General features: G+C 40.1%; 1 protein-coding gene across 1 annotated transcript in view; it reads right to left on the reverse strand.

Moving 5' to 3' along the window:
- EPSTI1 (epithelial stromal interaction 1) overlaps nucleotides 1–20,297 on the reverse strand; it is a 100,811-nt gene that overhangs the window by 13,477 nt on the left and 67,037 nt on the right. The window contains exon 8 of the mRNA XM_061434495.1: nucleotides 18,334–18,417. Coding sequence (XP_061290479.1) covers nucleotides 18,334–18,417 — 84 coding nt within the window. The remainder of the gene's footprint in view (nucleotides 1–18,333; nucleotides 18,418–20,297) is intronic.

Here is a 20,297-nt window from a genome sequence, read left to right on the forward strand (position 1 = left end):
TTAGTGCCTGAGTGAAAGAGGTTTTCCGACTCCAGCACTAACTGACAGAGAAAATACAGCCACCTCTTGATAAACACACAGCAGCTTGTGTATTTTTTTTAACCTCCAAACTTCCATGATGAAAAGTATAAAGTAAGTTCAAAATTCAGATTGACATTTTATTCTTTTAGTTTTATTCTAAGGCCTTCCAACATTGTATAGCCTGCAAAATAAAGACTGGTTTCTTATACTGTGATAATCCAAATAAGCTACACATTAATCCCTAGAGCCAGACATCCTGGAATGTGAAGTCAAGTGGGCCTTAGAAAGCATCACTACGAACAAAGCTAGTGGAGGTGATGGAATTCCAGTTGAGCTCTTTCAAATCCTGAAAGATGATGCTGTGAAAGTGCTGCACTCAATATGCCAGCAAATTTGGAAAACTCAGCAGTGGCCACAGGACTGGAAAAGGTCAGTTTTCATTCCAATCCCAAAGAAAGGCAATGCCAAAGAATGCTCAAACTACCGCACAATTGCACTCATCTCACATGCTAGTAAGGTAATGCTCAAAATGCTCCAAGCCAGGCTTCAGCAATACATGAACAGATGTTCAAGCTGGTTTTAGAAAAGGCAGAGGAACCAGAGGTCATTTCCAACATCTGCTGGATCATCGAAAAAGCAAGAGAGTTCCAGGAAAACATCTATTTCTGCTTTATTGACTATGCCAAAGCCTTTGACTGTGTGGATCACAATAAACTGTGGAAAATTCTGAAAGAGATGGGAATACCAGACCACCTGACCTGCCTCTTGAGAAACCTGCATGCAGGTCAGGAAGCAACAGTTAGAACTGGACATGGAACAACAGACAGGTTCCAAATAGGAAAAGGAGTATGTCAAGGCTGTATATTGTCACCCTGCTTGTTTAACTTATATGCAGAGTACATCATGAGAAACGCTGGGCTGGAGGAAGCACAAGCTGGAATCAAGACTGCTGGGAAAAATATCAATAACCTCAGATATGCAGATGACACCACCCTTATGGCAGAAAGTGAAGAGGAACTAAAAAGCCTCTTGATGAAAGTGAAAGAGGAGAGTGAAAAAGTTGGTTTAAAGCTCAACATTCAGAAAATGAAGATCATGGCATCTGGTCCCATCACTTCATGGGAAATAGAGGGGAAAACAGTGGAAACAGTGTTAGACTTTATTTTTTGAGGCTCCAAAATCACTGCAGATGGTGACTGCAGCCATGAAATTAAAAGACGCTTACTCCTTGGAAGAAAAGTTATGACCAACCTAGATAGCATATTGAAAAGCAGAGACATTACTTTGACAACAAAGGCCTGTCTAGTCAAGGCTATGGTTTTTCCAGTGGTCATGTATGGATGTGAGAGTTGGACTGTGAAGAAAGCTGAGCGCTGAAGAATTGATGCTTTTGAACTGTGGTGTTGGAGAAGACTCTTGAGAGTCCCTTGGACTGCAAGGAGACCCAACCAGTCCATTCTGAAGGAGATCAGCCCTGGGTGTTCTTTGAAAGGAATGATGCTAAAGCTGAAACTCCAGTACTTTGGCCACCTCATGCAAAGAGTTGACTCATTGGAAAATACTCTGAGGCTGGGAGGGATTGGGGGCAGGAGGAAAAGGGGACGACAGAGGATGAGATGGCTGGATGGCATCACCGACTCGATGGACGTGAGTTTGAGTGAACTCCGGGAGATGGTGATGGACAGGGAGGCTTGGCGTGCTGCTATTCATGGGGTCGCAAAAGTCAGACACGACTAAACGACTGAACTGAACTGAACTGAATCCCTAAAGCACAATATTTAATTCTAATTTCTCCTGAGCACCAATGACAAAGGAAAAAGAGTATTCATTCAGTCACTTTGCAAGTATTAAATGCTGAGGCTTGTGCTAGAGACTTACTTTTTCACAGTGGCATAAAGTCTTTCACTTTAATTTCTGTCACTGTATAAGCATAGTTTAAAAATCTACCAAGCAACAGTACTACTTATACTAGGCTTATATTAAAATAAACGAAGTCCCAGTCTTCCCTCTCACCCATACAATCATGTTCAGTTTTTGTGTGTGATTTCATCTGTCAATTGTCTTGTTTAAAGCATGAATATTCTTCTGTTTCTTAATTTAAGAAAAAGTAGCATTATCATTTGGCCTCCTACCATGGAGATTTACATCTCTATTACTACCTCCATCCCAGTGCCCACTTCCCTTCCTGGTACACCACCATCCTCATCCTTCATCCTGATAACTTTATTTTAAGTTTCACTGTGGTGAGGGAAGAGTCCTAGGAGTCTTACCACTCCTCAGCTAGATTTCCAAGTCACCCTTTTTTCAACTCTAGCCCTCCGAGATGCCAGGTGCCTCTAATTCCACATCTGTATCTGGACTGATTCAATATCAGTATTACATTTCTTGAAAATGAGTTCTGCCTTCTCCTGCTCTTCCTACCAGCTTCCAAAAGTGTGCTGATAACGTTTTTTGCTACAGTCTCCTGGTCTGCATTTTTGTTCTACATACTGGCTTATGCCTTTAAAAAAAAAAACATTCCCTTTATTGTCTTTTTAGGGGATCTAGGGAGAGAGGGACTGGAGTTAAGCAAATGAAATGTTGTGAAAGTGCAGTGTTTAACCAGACCTTAATATTCTGAAGCAAAAATTACACTGGAATTCTGTTACTTGATCCTCACAACAATTCTGAAAGGTAGGCAGACGGTGTTTTTTGATGAATGAATGGATAAACATTATTACACTTGCTTTATAGAAGAGGAAACAAAGGATCAGAGACTCAGTTTAAGTATTTTGTCAAGGGATAAATGGCTCCTAAGTAACAAATAAAGACGAGAGCTTGGACATTTTTGTACCTAATCTATAAAAATGCATCCAGTACAGGCTGTGGAGATAAAGGATAACTTGTCATTAGTTAATCATACTCAAGAATAAACAGCCACATCTAGAACTGTAGAGCCCATTACACTCAAAAGTTCTAGCAGAATCTATCTAACCTAAGTTCAAACCTAAATCCCTCTTGTCAAAGGATGCTATTTTTTCCCACTTATATTAACCCATTTCTCCAAGGAGCAACTTCTGTATCCAGCCATTCCAAGTTTGATAACATGAACCCTGGACAGGCTAAATTAGGACATCAATCCTAGATATGAGACAAAAGAGTTTTTTAAAACCTTTGAAGCATATATTTTATAGATGCGTATTACTACATATTTCCTTAAAATAATTTTTAAGATAACTTTTTCAGCCTTGACAAAAATGATCCTGAAATTTATCTGGTTAAAGATAAATTAGCAAATAGCAATAAAAAAATTCCTGAAAAAAAGAAATGAGTGAAAAGCAGCTTTCCCAAATATTCAAAAATATCATGAAACTGCAGGAATTAAAACAATTTGATTGAGTTCAGGAAAAGACTTACCGCATGGAAGCACAGCTTACCATAAGTTGTTTTGCTAAACCCTCACAGAAGAGAGAGAGCAGTGAATGATGATGGACTAGCTGACTACTGTGAGAAAAAATCAGAGCAAGATCCTTTATTTTTATATCAAAATAAATTTTACAGAGCCCCAGGACTTGAACTTAAAAGATGGAACCATATAAGTTGCCAAAGGAGGCATGGGTAAGTTTATTTATAAACTTGAAATGAGGAGGGTACAGACTCAGGAAATAAAAGGATTAATAAATTTGGCTACATCAAAATTCAAAACTTCAACTGGGATAAAAACTTAAAAAGATGTTTATGGCCCATATAGGCTAATTCAGTTACTCTTTCATTCAGCCATTCAACAATATCTGAGTGCATACTGTGAGGCAGGCTTGCATCTATGTGATGGGGATACAATAACAGGACAGACGAGATCCTTGCTCCTTAAGAGTTTATATTCTAAAAAAAGAGAAGACCATGAATAAGTGAGAAAAATATCCACCGATAATCCTATGCAGAGGATTAAACATGCCGTTGTGAGGCTCAGTGACTCAGTTCTTATTTTAGGTGGAGGCTCAGGGAAGGCCTGAGGAGGAAGCTAAAGACCTTATATAAACCAATAAAGAAAACACAGACACCAGACAGAAAAAGGGCCAGGCAAAGGAAGAGGAAGTTGGCAGCTAAACCACAGAATGCCTGTACATTTAAAAATAGTCATCATTTTCACACATAGTCAAAGAATATAAACCAAAACAATGAGATAAAGTTTTTCTTCTATCCTGTTGACAAAAACTAGAAAAGTTTGATAGAGAATCAGATACATTCCAGCATTTTGGTGGAGTGTCTAAGTTAATAAAAAAATAGTTTTTGGAGAGCAGCAACCATAAATATGTAAAATGTACGCATCCTTTGCAGAATGTTCCAAGATGTGTAAAAGGAGAGGCGCATCTGAATTACTGAAACAGTTAAAGTTTAAGGGAAAGACTTCATGCACATTTACAAGGACCTGGCACAGTAAAGTACGGCATTGTCCACACGATGGGATATTATGCAACGGCTCCAAAGAATTAGATGGATGGCAGAGGGGGCGCCTATGATAAGATCTCTAAGATACATTAAATGATAAAAGTAATGTTCAGAGCAGTTTGGAGGGTACTGTTCCATGTAAATAGAAAAGATACACATATATCCATTTTTAACTTTTATATGCTGGTATACATATCTTGGCACCCCACTCCAGTACTTTTGCCTGGAAAATCCCATGGATGGAGGAGCCTGGTAGGCTGCAGTCCATGAGGTCGCTAAGAGTCAGACATGACTGAGCAACTTCACTTTCACTTTTCACTTTCATGCACTGGAGAAGGAAATGGCAACCCACTCCAGTGTTCTTGCCTGGAGAATCCCAGGAACGGGGGAGCCTGGTGGCTGCCGTCTATGGGGTCACACAGAGTCGGACATGACTGCAGTGACTTAGCATAGCATAGCATGTACATGTCTTAGACATTTTTATGGTAAAACACATACTAAAATGTTAATTGTAACTATCATTGGAGCTCAAAGCATGGCAGGTAGGTAGGCAGAGGGAGGAAACTTTAATATCGTAAGTAGTGTTTGTTGTTTTAATCTTTGAACCATGTGAACATTACTTCCTCAAACTATCAAGAAAGGTTTATATCTGTGTGGGAGACCATTTCTGTTTCTTTCTGCTTTCCTTTATTTAAAAATCCCAATGGATATCTAGTTTTTAATACACAAAAATGTAAAAGAGCAAAACAGTACATCATGAAGCCAAGAACTGTCAGGGAAGACAAAAAAGAGGCCAGGAAGAGACTAGCACAGAGCCTGCTGTTACAGAGGCAAGGACAGGGGAGGGAAGAAAACAGAGCAGGAGGGAGGCAGGAGGGGAGTCGATGAGGCACCATCACGCAGGACCACGACCCCAGGTGGCAGAAGGGGGTGCTCGCGTTCCGCTGCACTCAGGATTTTTATTCTACAAGCAGCAAAGCGTGTTTACTAGGGAGAGAGAGGCTGGTTTTCCTTTGGTGCCACAAAGGATAATTTCAACTAATTAATTTCTTCTGCTGAGCTGACAGCCACTGCAGATGCATCTGCATGCTTTATAAGCATATTCCTGGGTCGTTGATGTGGTTCTAACCCAGAAGTGCAACACCTCCTTGGACAGATACAAAACAAGTCGTTCCTGTTCCAAGGACTGAGCTTTGGACACTAAGAAAATAAAAATGCTCTCCAAGTCGGAGGGACACGACACAAAGCATCTGAGACACTGTCAAATCTTGTCTCACTCAACACATATTTCTGAAGCACCAACCATTCTCCAGACACCTGGATTCAGGCTGAGATACAGATGCAAAGAAGACCCACCTCCAACCTGAAGGAAACCACAGAATAATGAGGAAGACAGACCCGGGAAACAGCTGTGACACGAAACAGAAAGAAACGCATCACTGGACACAAGTTCAAGCAACATGACAAGAGAATAAGAAGGGATGCAAACTAGAGACAAGGAGCAAATGTTCCCGAAGGTTCAACATTTTAAGTGTATCCACGAAGGCTCCCAGGGGAGAGAACGTGTGTCTTCTCACTGCTCTGCTCGCCTCCCTGCATTCAGACGGCGCTCCATCGCGAGAAGGTACGTAAGTCCTCTGATAAACAAAGTCTCGTTTTGGAGATGCTAAAGCAGAACCTCCTGTAAACACTGGCCAAGTCAGATATGTGTGTTAGTCGCCCAGTTGTGTCCAACTCTTTGTGACCCCATGGACTATACCATCCATGGAATTTCCCAGGCAAGAATACTGGAGTGAGTAGCCATTCCCTTCTCCAGAGGATCTTCCCGACCCAGGGATTGAACCCAGGTCTCCTGCATTGGAGGCAGATTCTTTACTAACTAAGCCACCAAGTAAGTGTTTAGTAAATAAGGACAACACTGCAAGTGGTGCCAGTCTGTGCCGGTCCTGCTGGGACTGCTCTTGCTGGAGGAAGGGCTGAGATGAAGCACTGCTGGGGGGACCAAGCTAATGGCAAGAAGTAACAGTCACCATTTCCTGCCAGGGGTTACAGAAACCACTTCTCTGTGTTGCATTCTACCAAAGGCTCGACTAAACAACAAACAGGTGTGTACAAGGCCGGCTGCGTGAGAAAGCTGATGAGTTTAAAGGCATGTTCCAAAGCAAGGCTGTGGTAATCGGAGGCTAGGACAGGGTCATTTTAAAATCATGTTCGAATTCCAGTGGGGCGTGTTCTGACATGGTCAGCCTGACTGCATTATATGTAAACATTAAAGTGTCATCACCATTAAAGCAGACATGCTTCTCCCAGGAGAGAATGTTCTCTCAACTCAACAAGGGGAAAAGGATAATGGAAGCGGGAGAGTTGATGCCATGAACTTCAAGGACCCCTACCTTTGGATGTTTACAAAAGTATTTGTTCTGGAAATTCTAACCTAATGCTTTTTAGTGTCATTTGATGAAAAACTCTTCTAGTGAAGGGGAAGAAAGCTTCAGTATTGCATGGGACAAGGTTCAAGAATGGTTTTAGCCAACTTGATAGGACAAAAGTAGAAAAGAAGTTTTATCTAATTATTAGAAATATAAGTTATTATTTATGGATGAGAGCAATCTGTACAACCCAAGAGAATCAACTAAAAATTGCTTAGAACAAATGGAATTAAATGAGCTGGCTTCCTTTGTGGCTCAGCTGGTAAAGAATCCACCTGCAATGTGGGAGACCTGGGTTCAATCCCTGGGTTGGGAAGATCCCCTGGAGTAGGGAAAGACCAGCCCACTCCAGTATACTGACCTGGAGAATTCCATGAACTGTAAAGTCCATGGGGTCGCAAAGAGTTGGACATGACTCAGTGACTTTCACTTCACTTCACTTCATATATATATGACACACAAATTCATGAAGCATTCCATATGTTTTAGGGCTTCCCTGGTAGCTCAGCTGGTAAAGAATCCACCTGCAATGTAGGAGACCCCGGTTTGATTCCTGGGTCGGGAAGATCCCCTGCAGAAAGGGATAGGCTACCTACTCTAGTATTCCTGGGCTTCCCTCATTGCTCAGATGGTAAAGAATTCGCCTGCAATGCGGGTGACCTGGGCTCAGTCCCTGGGTTGGGAAGATTCCCTGGAGGTGGGCATGTCAACCCACTCCAGTATTCTTGCCTGGAGAATCCCCCATGGACAGAGGAGCCTGGTGGGCTACAGTCCATGGGGTCACAAAGAGTTGGACATGACTGAGCAACTAAGCACAGCATAAAACATATATGTAAGAATCAATAATGCCCTCAAATGTTAGTAAAAATTAATGAGAAAATAGGAGATAGAGAGATTTCATCAAAAAGCAACAATATAAAAAATTGCTCAATCCCTAAAAAAAAAAAAAAAAAACACATCCAAAACCCCCAAACCTAAAAAAGCCCCAGAATACCTGAGACCTTTCCTGTAATCCTTTAACGTCAATTTGAATAAAGTAGAGATGGCTGATGCCCCTGAGTGGTAAAATTCAATACTGTAACAACTACAGTTCTGTCCAAATTAATTAGTGAGCTTAATGCAATTCCAGTAAAAATTTCAGTGGAATTTGAGGTAGTTTGAAAAACCATATCTACACTTCAACTGAGAGAATAATCACAAGATTAAATAAGAAATAATTTGTGTGTTTGCTGGGGTGAGGAGGGTTTATATTATTAGCTATTAAAGAACATTACAGACTCCCTCGTACTGCTGCTGATAAGAGGGGCAGCAAAGGACTCAGACAGTATCAAATTCTAAAAAGTTTCCTAAAATAAAAGTCTTAGACCTAAAAGGTATACATGTATTCTGAGGAAATAATCAGAAATGCACGCAAGCTGTATGGATAGGATTGTTTATATTTAAAATCAGCTTAATGGGAGGTTTAAAATAGTTTTTCAGCAGTAGAGAAGCTGAGGATTTTGAAGTCTGGAGTACCATGCAACAGTGACTCCTATGCTTCAATGATGTAAGAATGTGCTTATCTATGTGAAAATGGAAAAAAAAGTGATTATAAAATAGAGTCTGGGTGAGCTCTGAAGCCTGCCTCTTCTCTTGTACTTTGTACGGATTACTTTCTCTTTCTAAACCTCATTTGTTATGGATGATTGTCGTGCTGTCTACCTCATGACACTGGAAGATTACCTGAGAGCAAGCACATGGAGAGTTTAGCTTATGCCTGGCATGTGGTAAGCCTGCAAATGTGACCCGAGGTGGAGAGAAGCAGCTACAGTCTCTGTATGTATGGAAACCAAGAAATGAAGAAAATATGCTGACATGTTAAAGGAGCTTATCTCTGGGTGGAGAGTTTTTATGAGTGATGATTATATTTTTCCTCGTAATTTCTATACTTTTTACATTTTCCACCATATAAAAGCAACTTTTATGATAAAAAATATTTTTTAGAAGTTGGAAGAAATTTGATAGGAAGTATTTCTGGGTGGGAGATAGAGAATTCAATGACTATTGTAGCTGAAAGTCCATTTCTTTATATTAAATAATGACAGAATTAACAATAACTAGTAAGAGAGGGGGGCTTCCCAGGTGGCACTAGTGGTAAAGAACCCGCTTGCCACCTGAGGAGACGTAAGAGACCTGGGTTCGATCCCTGGGTCGGGAAGATCTCCTGGAGAAAGGCATGGCAACCCACTCCAGTATTCTTGCCTGGAGAATCCCATGGACAGGGGAGCCTGGCGGGCTATGTTCCATAGGATCGTAGAGTCGGACATGACTGAAGCGATTTAGCACAGCACAGTAAGAGAGGAGTACACATTATTAATGCTATTTTTTCACTCTCCTACTTTACCCATGAGTATTTACTTCCTTGGATTTGGTTGGTTTCCTCTCAATAATTTGAGCTCTATTTCCACTTTTTCTTATAGCCAACGTCATCTTTATTCTGGGGAAAGGCATTACTGTGGGGAGCTGCAGAACCAAGGCTCCTCTAAGCTATTCCCAGCCCCAAACTCTTCTCTTTCTGCAGGGGATCTTCCCGACCCAGGAATCAAACCGGGGTCTCCTACATTGCAGGTGGATTCTTTACCAGCTGAGCTACCAGAGAAGCCCTAAAACATATGGAATGCTTCATGAATTTGTGTGTCATACATATATGAAGTGAAGTGAAGTGAAAGTCACTCAGTCATGTCCAACTCTTTGCGACCCCATGAACTTTACAGTTCATGGAATTCTCCAGGTCAGTATACTGGAGTGGGCTGGTCTTTCCCTACTCCAGGGGATCTTCCCAACCCAGGGACTGAACCCAGGTCTCCCACCTTGCAGGTGGATTCTTTACCAGCTGAGCCACAAAGGAAGCCAGCTCATTTAATTCCATTTGTTCTAAGCAATTTTTAGTTGATTCTCTTGGGTTGTACAGATTGCTCTCATCCATAAATAATAACTTTTATTTCCAATAATTAGATAAAACTTTTCTATTTTTTGTCCTATCAAGTTGGCTAAAACAATTCTCGAACCTTGTCCCATGCAATACTGAAGCTTTCTTCCCCTTCACTAGAAGAGTTTTTCATCAAATGACACTAAAAAGCATTAGGTTAGAATTTCCAGAACAAATATTAGTTGGTGGTAGGAGCTGCAGATACTTTTATGTTGTTCAATGTTCTAATATTTTACCACTGAGATTAATGTTGGTTGTTTGTTTGAAAGACTATATGAATGTTAAGGGAAAAAAAATTATCTCTAGCTTACCATGTTTTCTTTTTTTTTTTTTCAACTGATAGATTTTAACCTACCAATGCCCGTTTTTGGTAACTACAGAGGTAGTCAAATTCTTTTTCTCTCATGATCTCTTTTTCTCTCATATTTCGGTCTTCCTTTGTGGCTCAGCTGGTAAAGAATCCACGTGCAATGCAGGAGACCTGGGTTTGATATCCAGGGAAGATCCCCTGGAGAAGGGAAAGGCTACCCACTCCAGTATTCTGGCCTGGAGAATTCCATAGACTATATAGTCCATGGGATCGCAAAGAGTCAGACACGACTGAGCAACTTTCACTATCATATTGCAGTGATATAAAAAGTTATAATATATAGGTAGTCATCTTTGCACTCCTAGAATAAACTTAACTATGTAAATGATATGAGAAACAAATCCCATTAGCTAGAACTTTCTTTCAGATGTTAATCTCTATAAATCTGTGAGTGTGTCCCTTTACCAGGTTGTGACATCATGAGAATGACAATTAAATTATATTAATTCTAAATTATTTCATCTTTTTCCTTGCTCTGAAACAACTTGTAGAACACAGGAAAAAAATGTGTTACTTGAAAATTCTAATGAACCTGCCTGTAAATTTATCCAAATTTAGCTTGTTAAGGGAAAGTAATTCTCAGAAAACTTTAAAATCACTTGCATTTTTGTCTTTATTGTAATTCTTTGAGTCAGTTTAGAGTTTTACATATTCTCATAAAACCATTCACTTAATCTTCTCTAAAACTATGGTTCTAGCCCCTCATTTATACTGTCGTGTATTTGCATTTTTACTAATATTTTCTTGATTAGACTTCCAGAGATTTGCTCATTTTGTCGACCTCATCAAAGAAGAAGCTGTTGAATTTTTATAACAGCTGTTTCTTCAAGTTTTTTTTTTTATTAATTTCTGTTCTTAATTACTTCCTTCAGTATTGTTTATTGTTCTTGTTTTAAATTCTTAGGTTGGATACATTAATTTGTTTCTGTTTGAGTCCTGACTGGATTTAAAGTTGTGATTTTTCTTTTTCTGAGTATGGCTTTGCGAGGATTCCCTATAAGCTGCTCTCACCATAATTTCTAACGTAGTCTACAATCATTTTCTCTGTCATTGAATAATTTAAATATGTTTTCATGGTTTGTTTTTACTTTCCAAATGACTATATAAAATCAATAACCATGCAAAATCAGTAAGTGTACTCAACCTATCAGAAAAATTTTAAATTACTTGTAGGCAGAAAAGGGATAAAATAAATTATATGGAGAAACAAGTATGCAGGATCAACTGGGTCTGAGTTAGCTGTGTTTCTAAAGGAGATCTGAGAGAAGCTAAAGATGACCAGGTGGAGAAGTGCTTTGAGAGGAGCTTGACAGTGGGTTCTTCGTCTCCCATGCTGGCATACACAGCAGCCCGCACTGACATCGTCCCCTGGGTAACACAGAATGGAGGAGGGGCTCTGAGCTCAGAGGAACAGGACAGTGTCCCAGTACATGCTGACCACAGGAGAACAAGAGGCTGCCACATGCAGAAGATTGGCTTCTGTATATCTTAACTTGGCCAGGGCCTTCCTTGGTGGCTCAGATGGTAAAGAATCTGCCCCAAGTACAGGAGATCTGGGTTCAATCCCTGGGTTGGGAAGATCACCTGGAAAAGGGAATGGCAACCCACTCCAGTTTTCTTGCCTGGAGAATCCCATGGATGGAGGAGCCTGGTGGGCTACAGTCCATGGGGGCACCAAGAGTCAGACACGGCTGAGCAACTAATACTTTCACTTTCACGTGTCCAAAGAAACATGAGGAGATAACCAAGAATCACCAAACATGTGAGAGACAAAACTACATGAGATAAAACTTACATCAGAAAGGAAAAAAATACTATTAAAATAGTAAGTAGAAAATGTTAATGATTGTATAACTGCCATTAATGAAGAGATCAGAAAGGATATTGCACTTATAAAGCAGAACACTGCTATGAAAAAGTAAGTCAGCAACACTGGTAAATAAACAAATTCAATGCAGGGGCCAAATAAGCAGAATGACGAAATGATTCCAGGAGCAAGATGATCTAGCGAAAGGTTCTCCCAGAATGCAATGGAAAAGGCCAGACAGGAAGTATAAGACAAATGGTTAAGAGAGACAGAGGACAGGTCTAGCTAGAATTTCCAAAGCTACTTGATACATATCCAAGAAACAGGGAGTAGGGTTGATAATAGGGAAGAAATGTGAAAAGAAAATAGAAATTTTTCAGAAGTACAGTAAGCCATATTTTGAGGTTAAACAGGCCAACAAAAGGTAATACAAAATTAAAATCAAAACCACTAAGAAATTTCTTACGATAGGGAGGAAAGGAGAGGAGAGAAAAGAGGAAAAGTAAATAAACAGGACAGAAAATTCAGAGTCAAGAAAATAAAGAATGGAAAACAAAAATAAAAAGTAAATTATGTAGGAGAAAATGGGCAGATACACTAGTAATCACAATAAATGAGAATATATTAAAAAGAGATTATGAAATTGGCTAAAAGAAAAATCAGCCATTTTTGTTACTAGAAATCTAATTTAAGCCAAGTGACACAGAGGGGTTAAAACTGAGTAACGGAAAAAGAAATTGCCACATAAGTTCTAACAAGAAGGATGGCAAAATAATTAGGATCAGACAAAATTAAGACCAAGAACCATCAAGGTGAAAATCACTAAGTGAGAAGAGTAGTCCATTTCATATTGATAAAATCCTGTACGAAAGGCTGGCTTCCCATAAGTCATGTTGGTTGGAACTACTTCCCATTTCAATGGCTGAACCAATCACAGTCAATGAGAATAGAATTCCCATGATCAGTTAGACCATTTGCAAATGCATCCCTGGGCTGACTTCTGACTTTTCTGAAACAGGCCATGCTAAGTAGGATGAATATATGAAGGGGGAAAAAAAAATGAGGTTTTAGGAGAGAAGTAGGTAATCGACACTATTTGATACATCACTCTGAAGTTACCACAACACACAATTTTTTCTTGGGCAGCGTTAATTACTACCAAGTGATTATTCACTATAAAATAAAAGTACAGCGTTTTATTTGTCCTCTTTTAATTGTTCATCTCCCTCCACAAAAAAGTAAACTTTAGGAGAGAAGGGGCCTTGTCTATCCTGTTTCTAGTTGGAACTTCAGTATCTTCCAGGAGGCTCAGTACATAATAGGAGCTCAGTCCCTGTTGTCGACAGAATAGATGGATGGATGGGTGGATGGATAGATGGGTCGGTGGATGAATACTGGGATGGATTACTCTGAGATAGAATAATATCAGAATAATAGAGTAAAAAAAAAAGCCATAAAAGCTTTAAATGGTATAAATAATGTCAGAGTTACAGGGATACAGGGATTGCAAAAAGACCACTGAACCACTGAATTGAATGTTCAGAAGGGATTTTATCTTTAGAGAGCAGTTTCAGTAAGAGCGTTTATGAATATAAACCAGAACATAAAGCATTAAGGACAAAGTGGGCAATAAAGATGTGATTATAGTAATATTACCTCTGTCTTTTTTTTTTTTTTTTTGGTAGAAGCAGAAAAGATAACCCTGAGGATAGCCGAATCAAGGAAGAAGTAGGTCAGCTTGTTTATTTTGTTACGGCGAGAGTCAGCATGCCTGCTGACAAAAAATATACTAGTTAACAGAAAATATACTGAAGATGTAGGGGGAAAATGATGCTTTTGAACTGTGGTGTTGGAGAAGACTCTTGAGAGTCCCTTGGACTGCAAGGAGGTCCAACCAGTTTATCCTAAAGGAGAATTTGATCCCTGGGTTGGGAAGAATTTGAGTCCTGGGTGTTCACTGGAAGGACTGATGTTGAAGCTGAAGCTCCAATATTTTGAACACCTGATGCAAAGAGCTGATTAATTAGAAAAGACATTGAATCTGGGAAAGACTGAGGGCAGGAGGAGAAGGGGATGACAGAGGATGAGATGGTTGGATGGCATCACCGACTCGATGGACATGAGTTTGAGTAAACTCCATGCTGTGATGGGAGGCCTGGCATGCTGTGATTCATGGGGTCACAAAGAGTTGGACACGACTGAGCAACTCAGCTGAACTGATAGGGTGAAAAACTGAAAATAGGAGGTTTTAGTCAGTCAGTTGTGTCTGACTCTCTGCAATTTCATGAACTGTAACCCACCAGGTTCCTCAGTCCATGGAATTCTCCAGACAAGAATACTAGAGTGGGTTGCTATTTCCTACTCCAGGGGATCTTCCCAACCCAGGGATCAAATCCAGATCTCCTGCACTGCAGGCATATTCTTTACCACCTGAGCCACCAGGCAAGCCAAGGTAATTACAAGTAAAGTGTTGGAACAGGGAATTGAATGAAATGTAAAATACCAGGAATTAAAATTAAGGAAGAATCTACTGTCCCCAAAGACCAGAGTAATGGAAGAATGTGAAAGTCAGGGACAGACAGAGCAGGATCAACACGCAGTTGATCACTTTACCTAGATCACTTTACACCTCACTTTAACCTAGAGAATCTACTCTCCAACTTCTCCACAGTAGGTGTTCATTAGATACTTGTTGAATCAAGGGAACAAGTAAACACATGAATGTGTGCATTAGTTGCTCAGTTGTGTCTGACTCTTCTCGACCTCATAGACTGTAGCCCACCAGGCTCCTCTGTCCATGGGATTCTCCAGGCAAGAATACTAGAGTGGGTTGCCATTTCCTTCTCCAGGGGATCTTCCCAACCCAGGGATTGAACCCAGATCTCCTGCATTACAGGCAGATGCTTTACCATCTGGGCTACTAGGTGAAATCAAACACATGGAAAGATGTGATGATACAAATGTGTTATGGCTCCCTACCATGAACATGATTCTTCTTGTTTTCTTAAGCAAAACCACTGAAGTGATACTGAGTGACAGACTCTACTAGCCAGGGAAGCTTCCAGTGGCCTTTTAACAACAGACTGAACAAAAAGGGAGAGAAGCAAAAATAAGGTAAATATCCTTATGTACTCTACCATTATTGAAGTCCCTAGTGATGGAACCATCTATACACTCATTATTCATTTTACTGAAAGCTTCAGTAAGTAAAAGGAAATAATTTATGTAAAAAGAAAATATGTTTAATCAATAACCAGAAAAATATGTGTATATCAACATTTGTCTGACTCCAGAAGAAAAACAAGATTAAGAAATAAAAAGCTTAATTTTCACTGTTTAAAATAACTGCTCAACCTGAAAATTAAATAGCAGATCTGATTTTCTAATCTGTTGAGCATGCCCTTTGTAAAATATTCTACATTTACAGGTTTTCACATTCTAAATATATCAAACTTTATAAAACAGTATTTAAGATTCACTAGTAGTTATTTTAAAATACATCATGTCTACACTGATTTGTAACTCAGGATGTGGTGATACGTTGAAAGATCACAGAAAAATATTAATACTTTCATGTCATTTGATGGACATCATTGAAAATATAACTTAAATATATACTAGATTCAGTTTCTACTTGCTAATTACTAGAATCTTACTAAAACACTGCTTATTTAACTGTGGATTTCCATATGAAGCCTCTGTCAAAGGAAAAATAATTTTTTTTAAACACCAAGAGATAAAAATGCTTCATGGCTTCTTCATTGCTTATCATGCTTGTATTCAGTCGCTAAGTCATGTCCAGCTCTTTGCAACCCCATGGACTGTAGCCCGTTAGACTCCTATGTCCATGGGATTCTCCAGGCAAGAATTCTGGAGTGGGTTGCCATTTTCTTCTCCAGGGGATCTATCAGACCCAGGGGTCAAACCCACATTTCCTGCATTGCAGGCAGATTCCTCAGCACTGAGCCACTAGGGAAGCACCTTATTGGCCCTTGGCTTAATAATTAAGCCTAGTAAGTGGCTTAATAACTAAACTGACAATTTACATTATTTCTTTCAACAATTTAACAGTTAGAACCGGACATGGAACAATGGACTGGATCCAAATTGGGAAAAGAGTATGTTAAGGCTGTATATTGTTACCCTGCTTATTTAACTTATATGCAGAGTATATCATGTGAAATGCTGGGTTGGATGAAGCACAAGCTGGAAACAAGATTGCCAGGAAAAATATCAATAACCTCAGATATGCAGATGATACCACCCTTATGGCAGAAAGTGAAGAAGAACTAAAGAGCTTCTTGATGAAAGTGAAAGAGAAAAGTGAAAAAGCTGCTTGAAACTCAACATTCAAAAATCTAAGACCATGGCATCTGGTCCCATCACTTCATGGCAAATAGATGGGGAAACAATGGAAACAGAGACTTGAGCTTCAAAATCACTGCAGATGGTGACTGCAGCCATGAAATTAAAAGACACTCGATCCTTGGAAGAAAAGCTATGACCAACCTAGACAGCATATTAAAAAGCAGAGATGTTACTTTACTGACAAAGGTCTGTCTAGTCAAAGCTATGTTTTTTCCAGTAGTCATGTATGGATGTGAGAGTTGGACAATAAAGAAATCTGAATATTAAGTAATTGATGCTTTTGAACTGTGGTGTTGGAGAAGACTCTTGAGAGTCCCTTGGGCTCCAAGGAGATCAAGCCAGTTCATCCTCAAAGAAATCAGTCCTGAATATTCATTGGAAGGACTGATGCTGAAGCTGAAGCTCTAATACTTTGGCCACCTGATGCGAAGAACTGACTCATTGGAAAAGACCCTGATGCTGGGAAAGATTGAAGGCAGGAAGAGAAGGGGATGACAGAGGATGAGATGGTTGGATGGCATCACCAACTTGATGGACATGAGTTTGAGCAAGCTCCAGGAGTTGGTGATGGACAGGGAGGCCTGGCGTGCTGCAGTGCGTGGGGTCATAGTCAGACATGACTGAACGACTGAACTGAACTGAAGCACAAAACAACTCAGTGACAATCACTTATATTGTATGTTGGATGAAACTATGAAAAAGTAAGGGTTTGACCTCTGTTGGGAGGAGGGTAGCACTCAGAAGGTCAATTCTAACAACAACAATTAGTACACATTTCATAATATGAATATGTTATAGTATGATTTCCACACTCAATTGCTATAATAAGCTACCTTGTAGAGCAAAGACATAAGAGGAAAAAACAAACCAAATTAAGGCAATCAGAATGGGCGTTAGAATTCAAGGTAATTGAATAACTGAAGAAACAGACTTGAGGGATATCCTGGAAGAAATGGCAGGATATATTAAGTACAAATAGAACAAGAAAAAAAGTTCGAAAATAAATATGGGGAAGATAATGGTCTCCCACTAGCTGAGTAATTTTTTTTTGCTTTTTTAAAGGACCTGGGACGAAGTGGCCCCTTGGAGCTGACTCCCATCTCTCTCATGACTCCCATCCTTGGTTGAGGAGCCTCTGAGCCTATGAATCAAAGCAGGTATGACCATCAAGTCACAATACTGTTTTCAGCTACCCTGTCAGAAATTTCTTATTCATTAAGTACTTTTCTCAGTGTTCATTTCCCTGATTTCTATTGCTCATTTTATTTGGAATATTGTGTTTTTTGGAAACACCTCACATATTTGTGTACGTGTAGAGTGCGTCGTTTCATTCCTTGGGTATTTTTAGATGAACATTTAAGCCAGTGTCACGATTTTGTGTGCCTGCTTTTTTCCATTATGCATTATAGTGGTCTCTGGACATTATTTGCAACATCATATATCTTTAATTTTAAAAATGGCAGTGGCATTTGTTATATTTTGTAGACCCAAAGTTCTCAAGTGTCCTGGAACTCCACTTAATATTCTGCAACAAGCTAACTGGGAAAAGAATTTGAAAAAGTATAGATACATGTTTATGCGTGTAACTGAATCACTTTGTTATATACCTGACACGAACACATTTTTAAGCAACTATACTCCAATACAAAATAAAAAAGAAGTTCCCAAGTGTTCTATCATCTTCTCCCTGGACCGTGGCACCAACTACAGCAGACACACTGTAGCCCTCAGAGGCTGAGTAAGTAGCAGGAGCCAATAAGTAGTTGAACAGAAGCCGCCATCACACCACCATACTCTTAAAACATACTCACATCTCACCATTTTTAACACCTGTGGTGTTTTGTTTTGTTTTTAGGATTTTCATGTATATAAATATTACTGCTCTCAAGCTCTTCAACATTATCTAGTACCACAACCAAATGCTAATATGGTCTTTGAATACCTTCTGGTGCTGTTCTTCCTTCATCTTTTGCAATTTTTGATTTTCTTCTTCCTTTAGAGTATCCATATAAGCCTGTCTTCTGGCCTGTAATGGTATGGAAAAAAAGGAATCATGAGAAAAAGCATCACCACAATGTCAGACCTACCGTGGGTCCAGTTCTGATCTGAGCTATATGCTCAGATCAACCTGAGCATATAGCAAGCTCTCCACATACACTTGCTTAAAATTGAGTGATTTATGTATATGTCTGCAGATGCCCCTTGGGATATACAAGAAGAGAAGAGTGTAAGCACAACCATCCAGCACACTTTAAAGGATGCTCTAAACATTTGTTAAAAGCTTTAAAAAAATATCCCCTCAGAGATAATCAACATAGTTTATTCCTTCTCGTGAGGAGGATTTGAAGCAGAGCAAAGTTAAATGTACTTTTTCAAGAATATTTTAACTAGCTGATGAATCTCAGAGGCAGGCAGTGATGACACCGGCTGCAGCAGCACGGACGTGTCTGCTGCTCATTAATGACGTCCTATTAAACGGCGTGTCGGCTGGTGATTGATGCCGTGCGATTCCGGAGACGAATTTCCCTCCAGGTCTTTGTGTCCCTAATGTGTACCTGAAGCTCCTTTCTGTGCCCGAGAGGGAAAGCGAAGTCTGTTCAGGAGCACAGAAGCCATCATTTCTGGCTGAATCAGGACCTCAAGGGGGAAGCTCGGAAGAGTCAGCGCACACAGTAAGATGTCCTTCAGTCCCAGTGACCCTCCATGTTAGGGTGCCCCCGCCATGGGCACAGAGACCACATGTGCTGGAATTGATGAGATTTCAAGTATTCTATCTGTTCATTTGTCATACACTTTCTCTCCCTCACACTGATTTGCAGCCCACCCTCAGGAAGGCAGAGAGGCCAGCCTGATAAGCTAACACGTAGGAAAGCCATTGTTCTCATAAACTACTCGCAGCATCATGGCAGCAGCGACATATTTCAGGCCCTAGTTCTTTGGACTAATAATCCATAAAGCTTCTGTAGCCTGGTCCCCCCTTTTCCCTTACTATAATTTTTCTCAAGTAGTTCTTAATTCATTCCTCCATTTCTGTCACTATAAAACCCATCTTCCAGCAAATAAGAAGAAGCACTCGCCGGAAAGAGAGAGATTCTCAGGATGCATGAGCTGTAGCACTAATAAGTAGAACTGCAGTGCTCCAAATGTGTCCAGATGTGTTCAGAAAGCCCACATATATCCAAACCCTGCCACATCAGACAGGCACACACATCCCAGGACTTTATCCATATCCTGAACACAAGGGGACTGTGATAAGATATAAACGGTGGGGAATCATTCTCTAGTGACCCTTTATTTTTACATGAGAAGGTCTTAAAGGAGGGGAGAGAGGCTGCTGGCACATTTTCTATTCAAAGGAGTAAAAGGAGGAATAAGAGATTTAGTTAAAGCAGATAAGATGACTTGAGTGAGGAACCTATTTGTATACCTTCCTTTTAAACTCAACCTGTTGAGTTTTTTATCGGCATATGGGTCCTGGGTTTTCCAGGTGGCGCAGTGTTAAAGAATCCATCTGCCAATGCAGGAGACGCAACAGATGTGGGTTCTATCCCTGGGTCGGGAAGATTCTCTGGAGTAGGAAATGGCAACCCACTCTAGGATTCTTGGATGGAAATTCTATGTCAGAGGAGCCTGACAAGCTACAGTCTACAGGGTTGTGAAGAGTTGGACGTGACTGAGTACACATGGACACAGCACACAATATTTGACTTAGAAAAAAATGGTGAGACACAGTAAGTGTCAATGAAAAGGCCACAGAAACTGGGCAGTTCACAAGGCATCGCAACTACAGAGTTCAAAGCTACTTGCAGTGTCAGTGCTGGCTTACCCAGCTGTGGTCCCTAGGCAGGACAGGAAGCTTCTCTTTAAAAATACGGGCAAAGACTCTCGATTACTGCTTTTCTGTAT

Source organism: Bos javanicus, chromosome 12, assembly GCF_032452875.1.
Source record: "Bos javanicus breed banteng chromosome 12, ARS-OSU_banteng_1.0, whole genome shotgun sequence".
Lineage (NCBI taxonomy): Eukaryota > Metazoa > Chordata > Mammalia > Artiodactyla > Bovidae > Bos > Bos javanicus.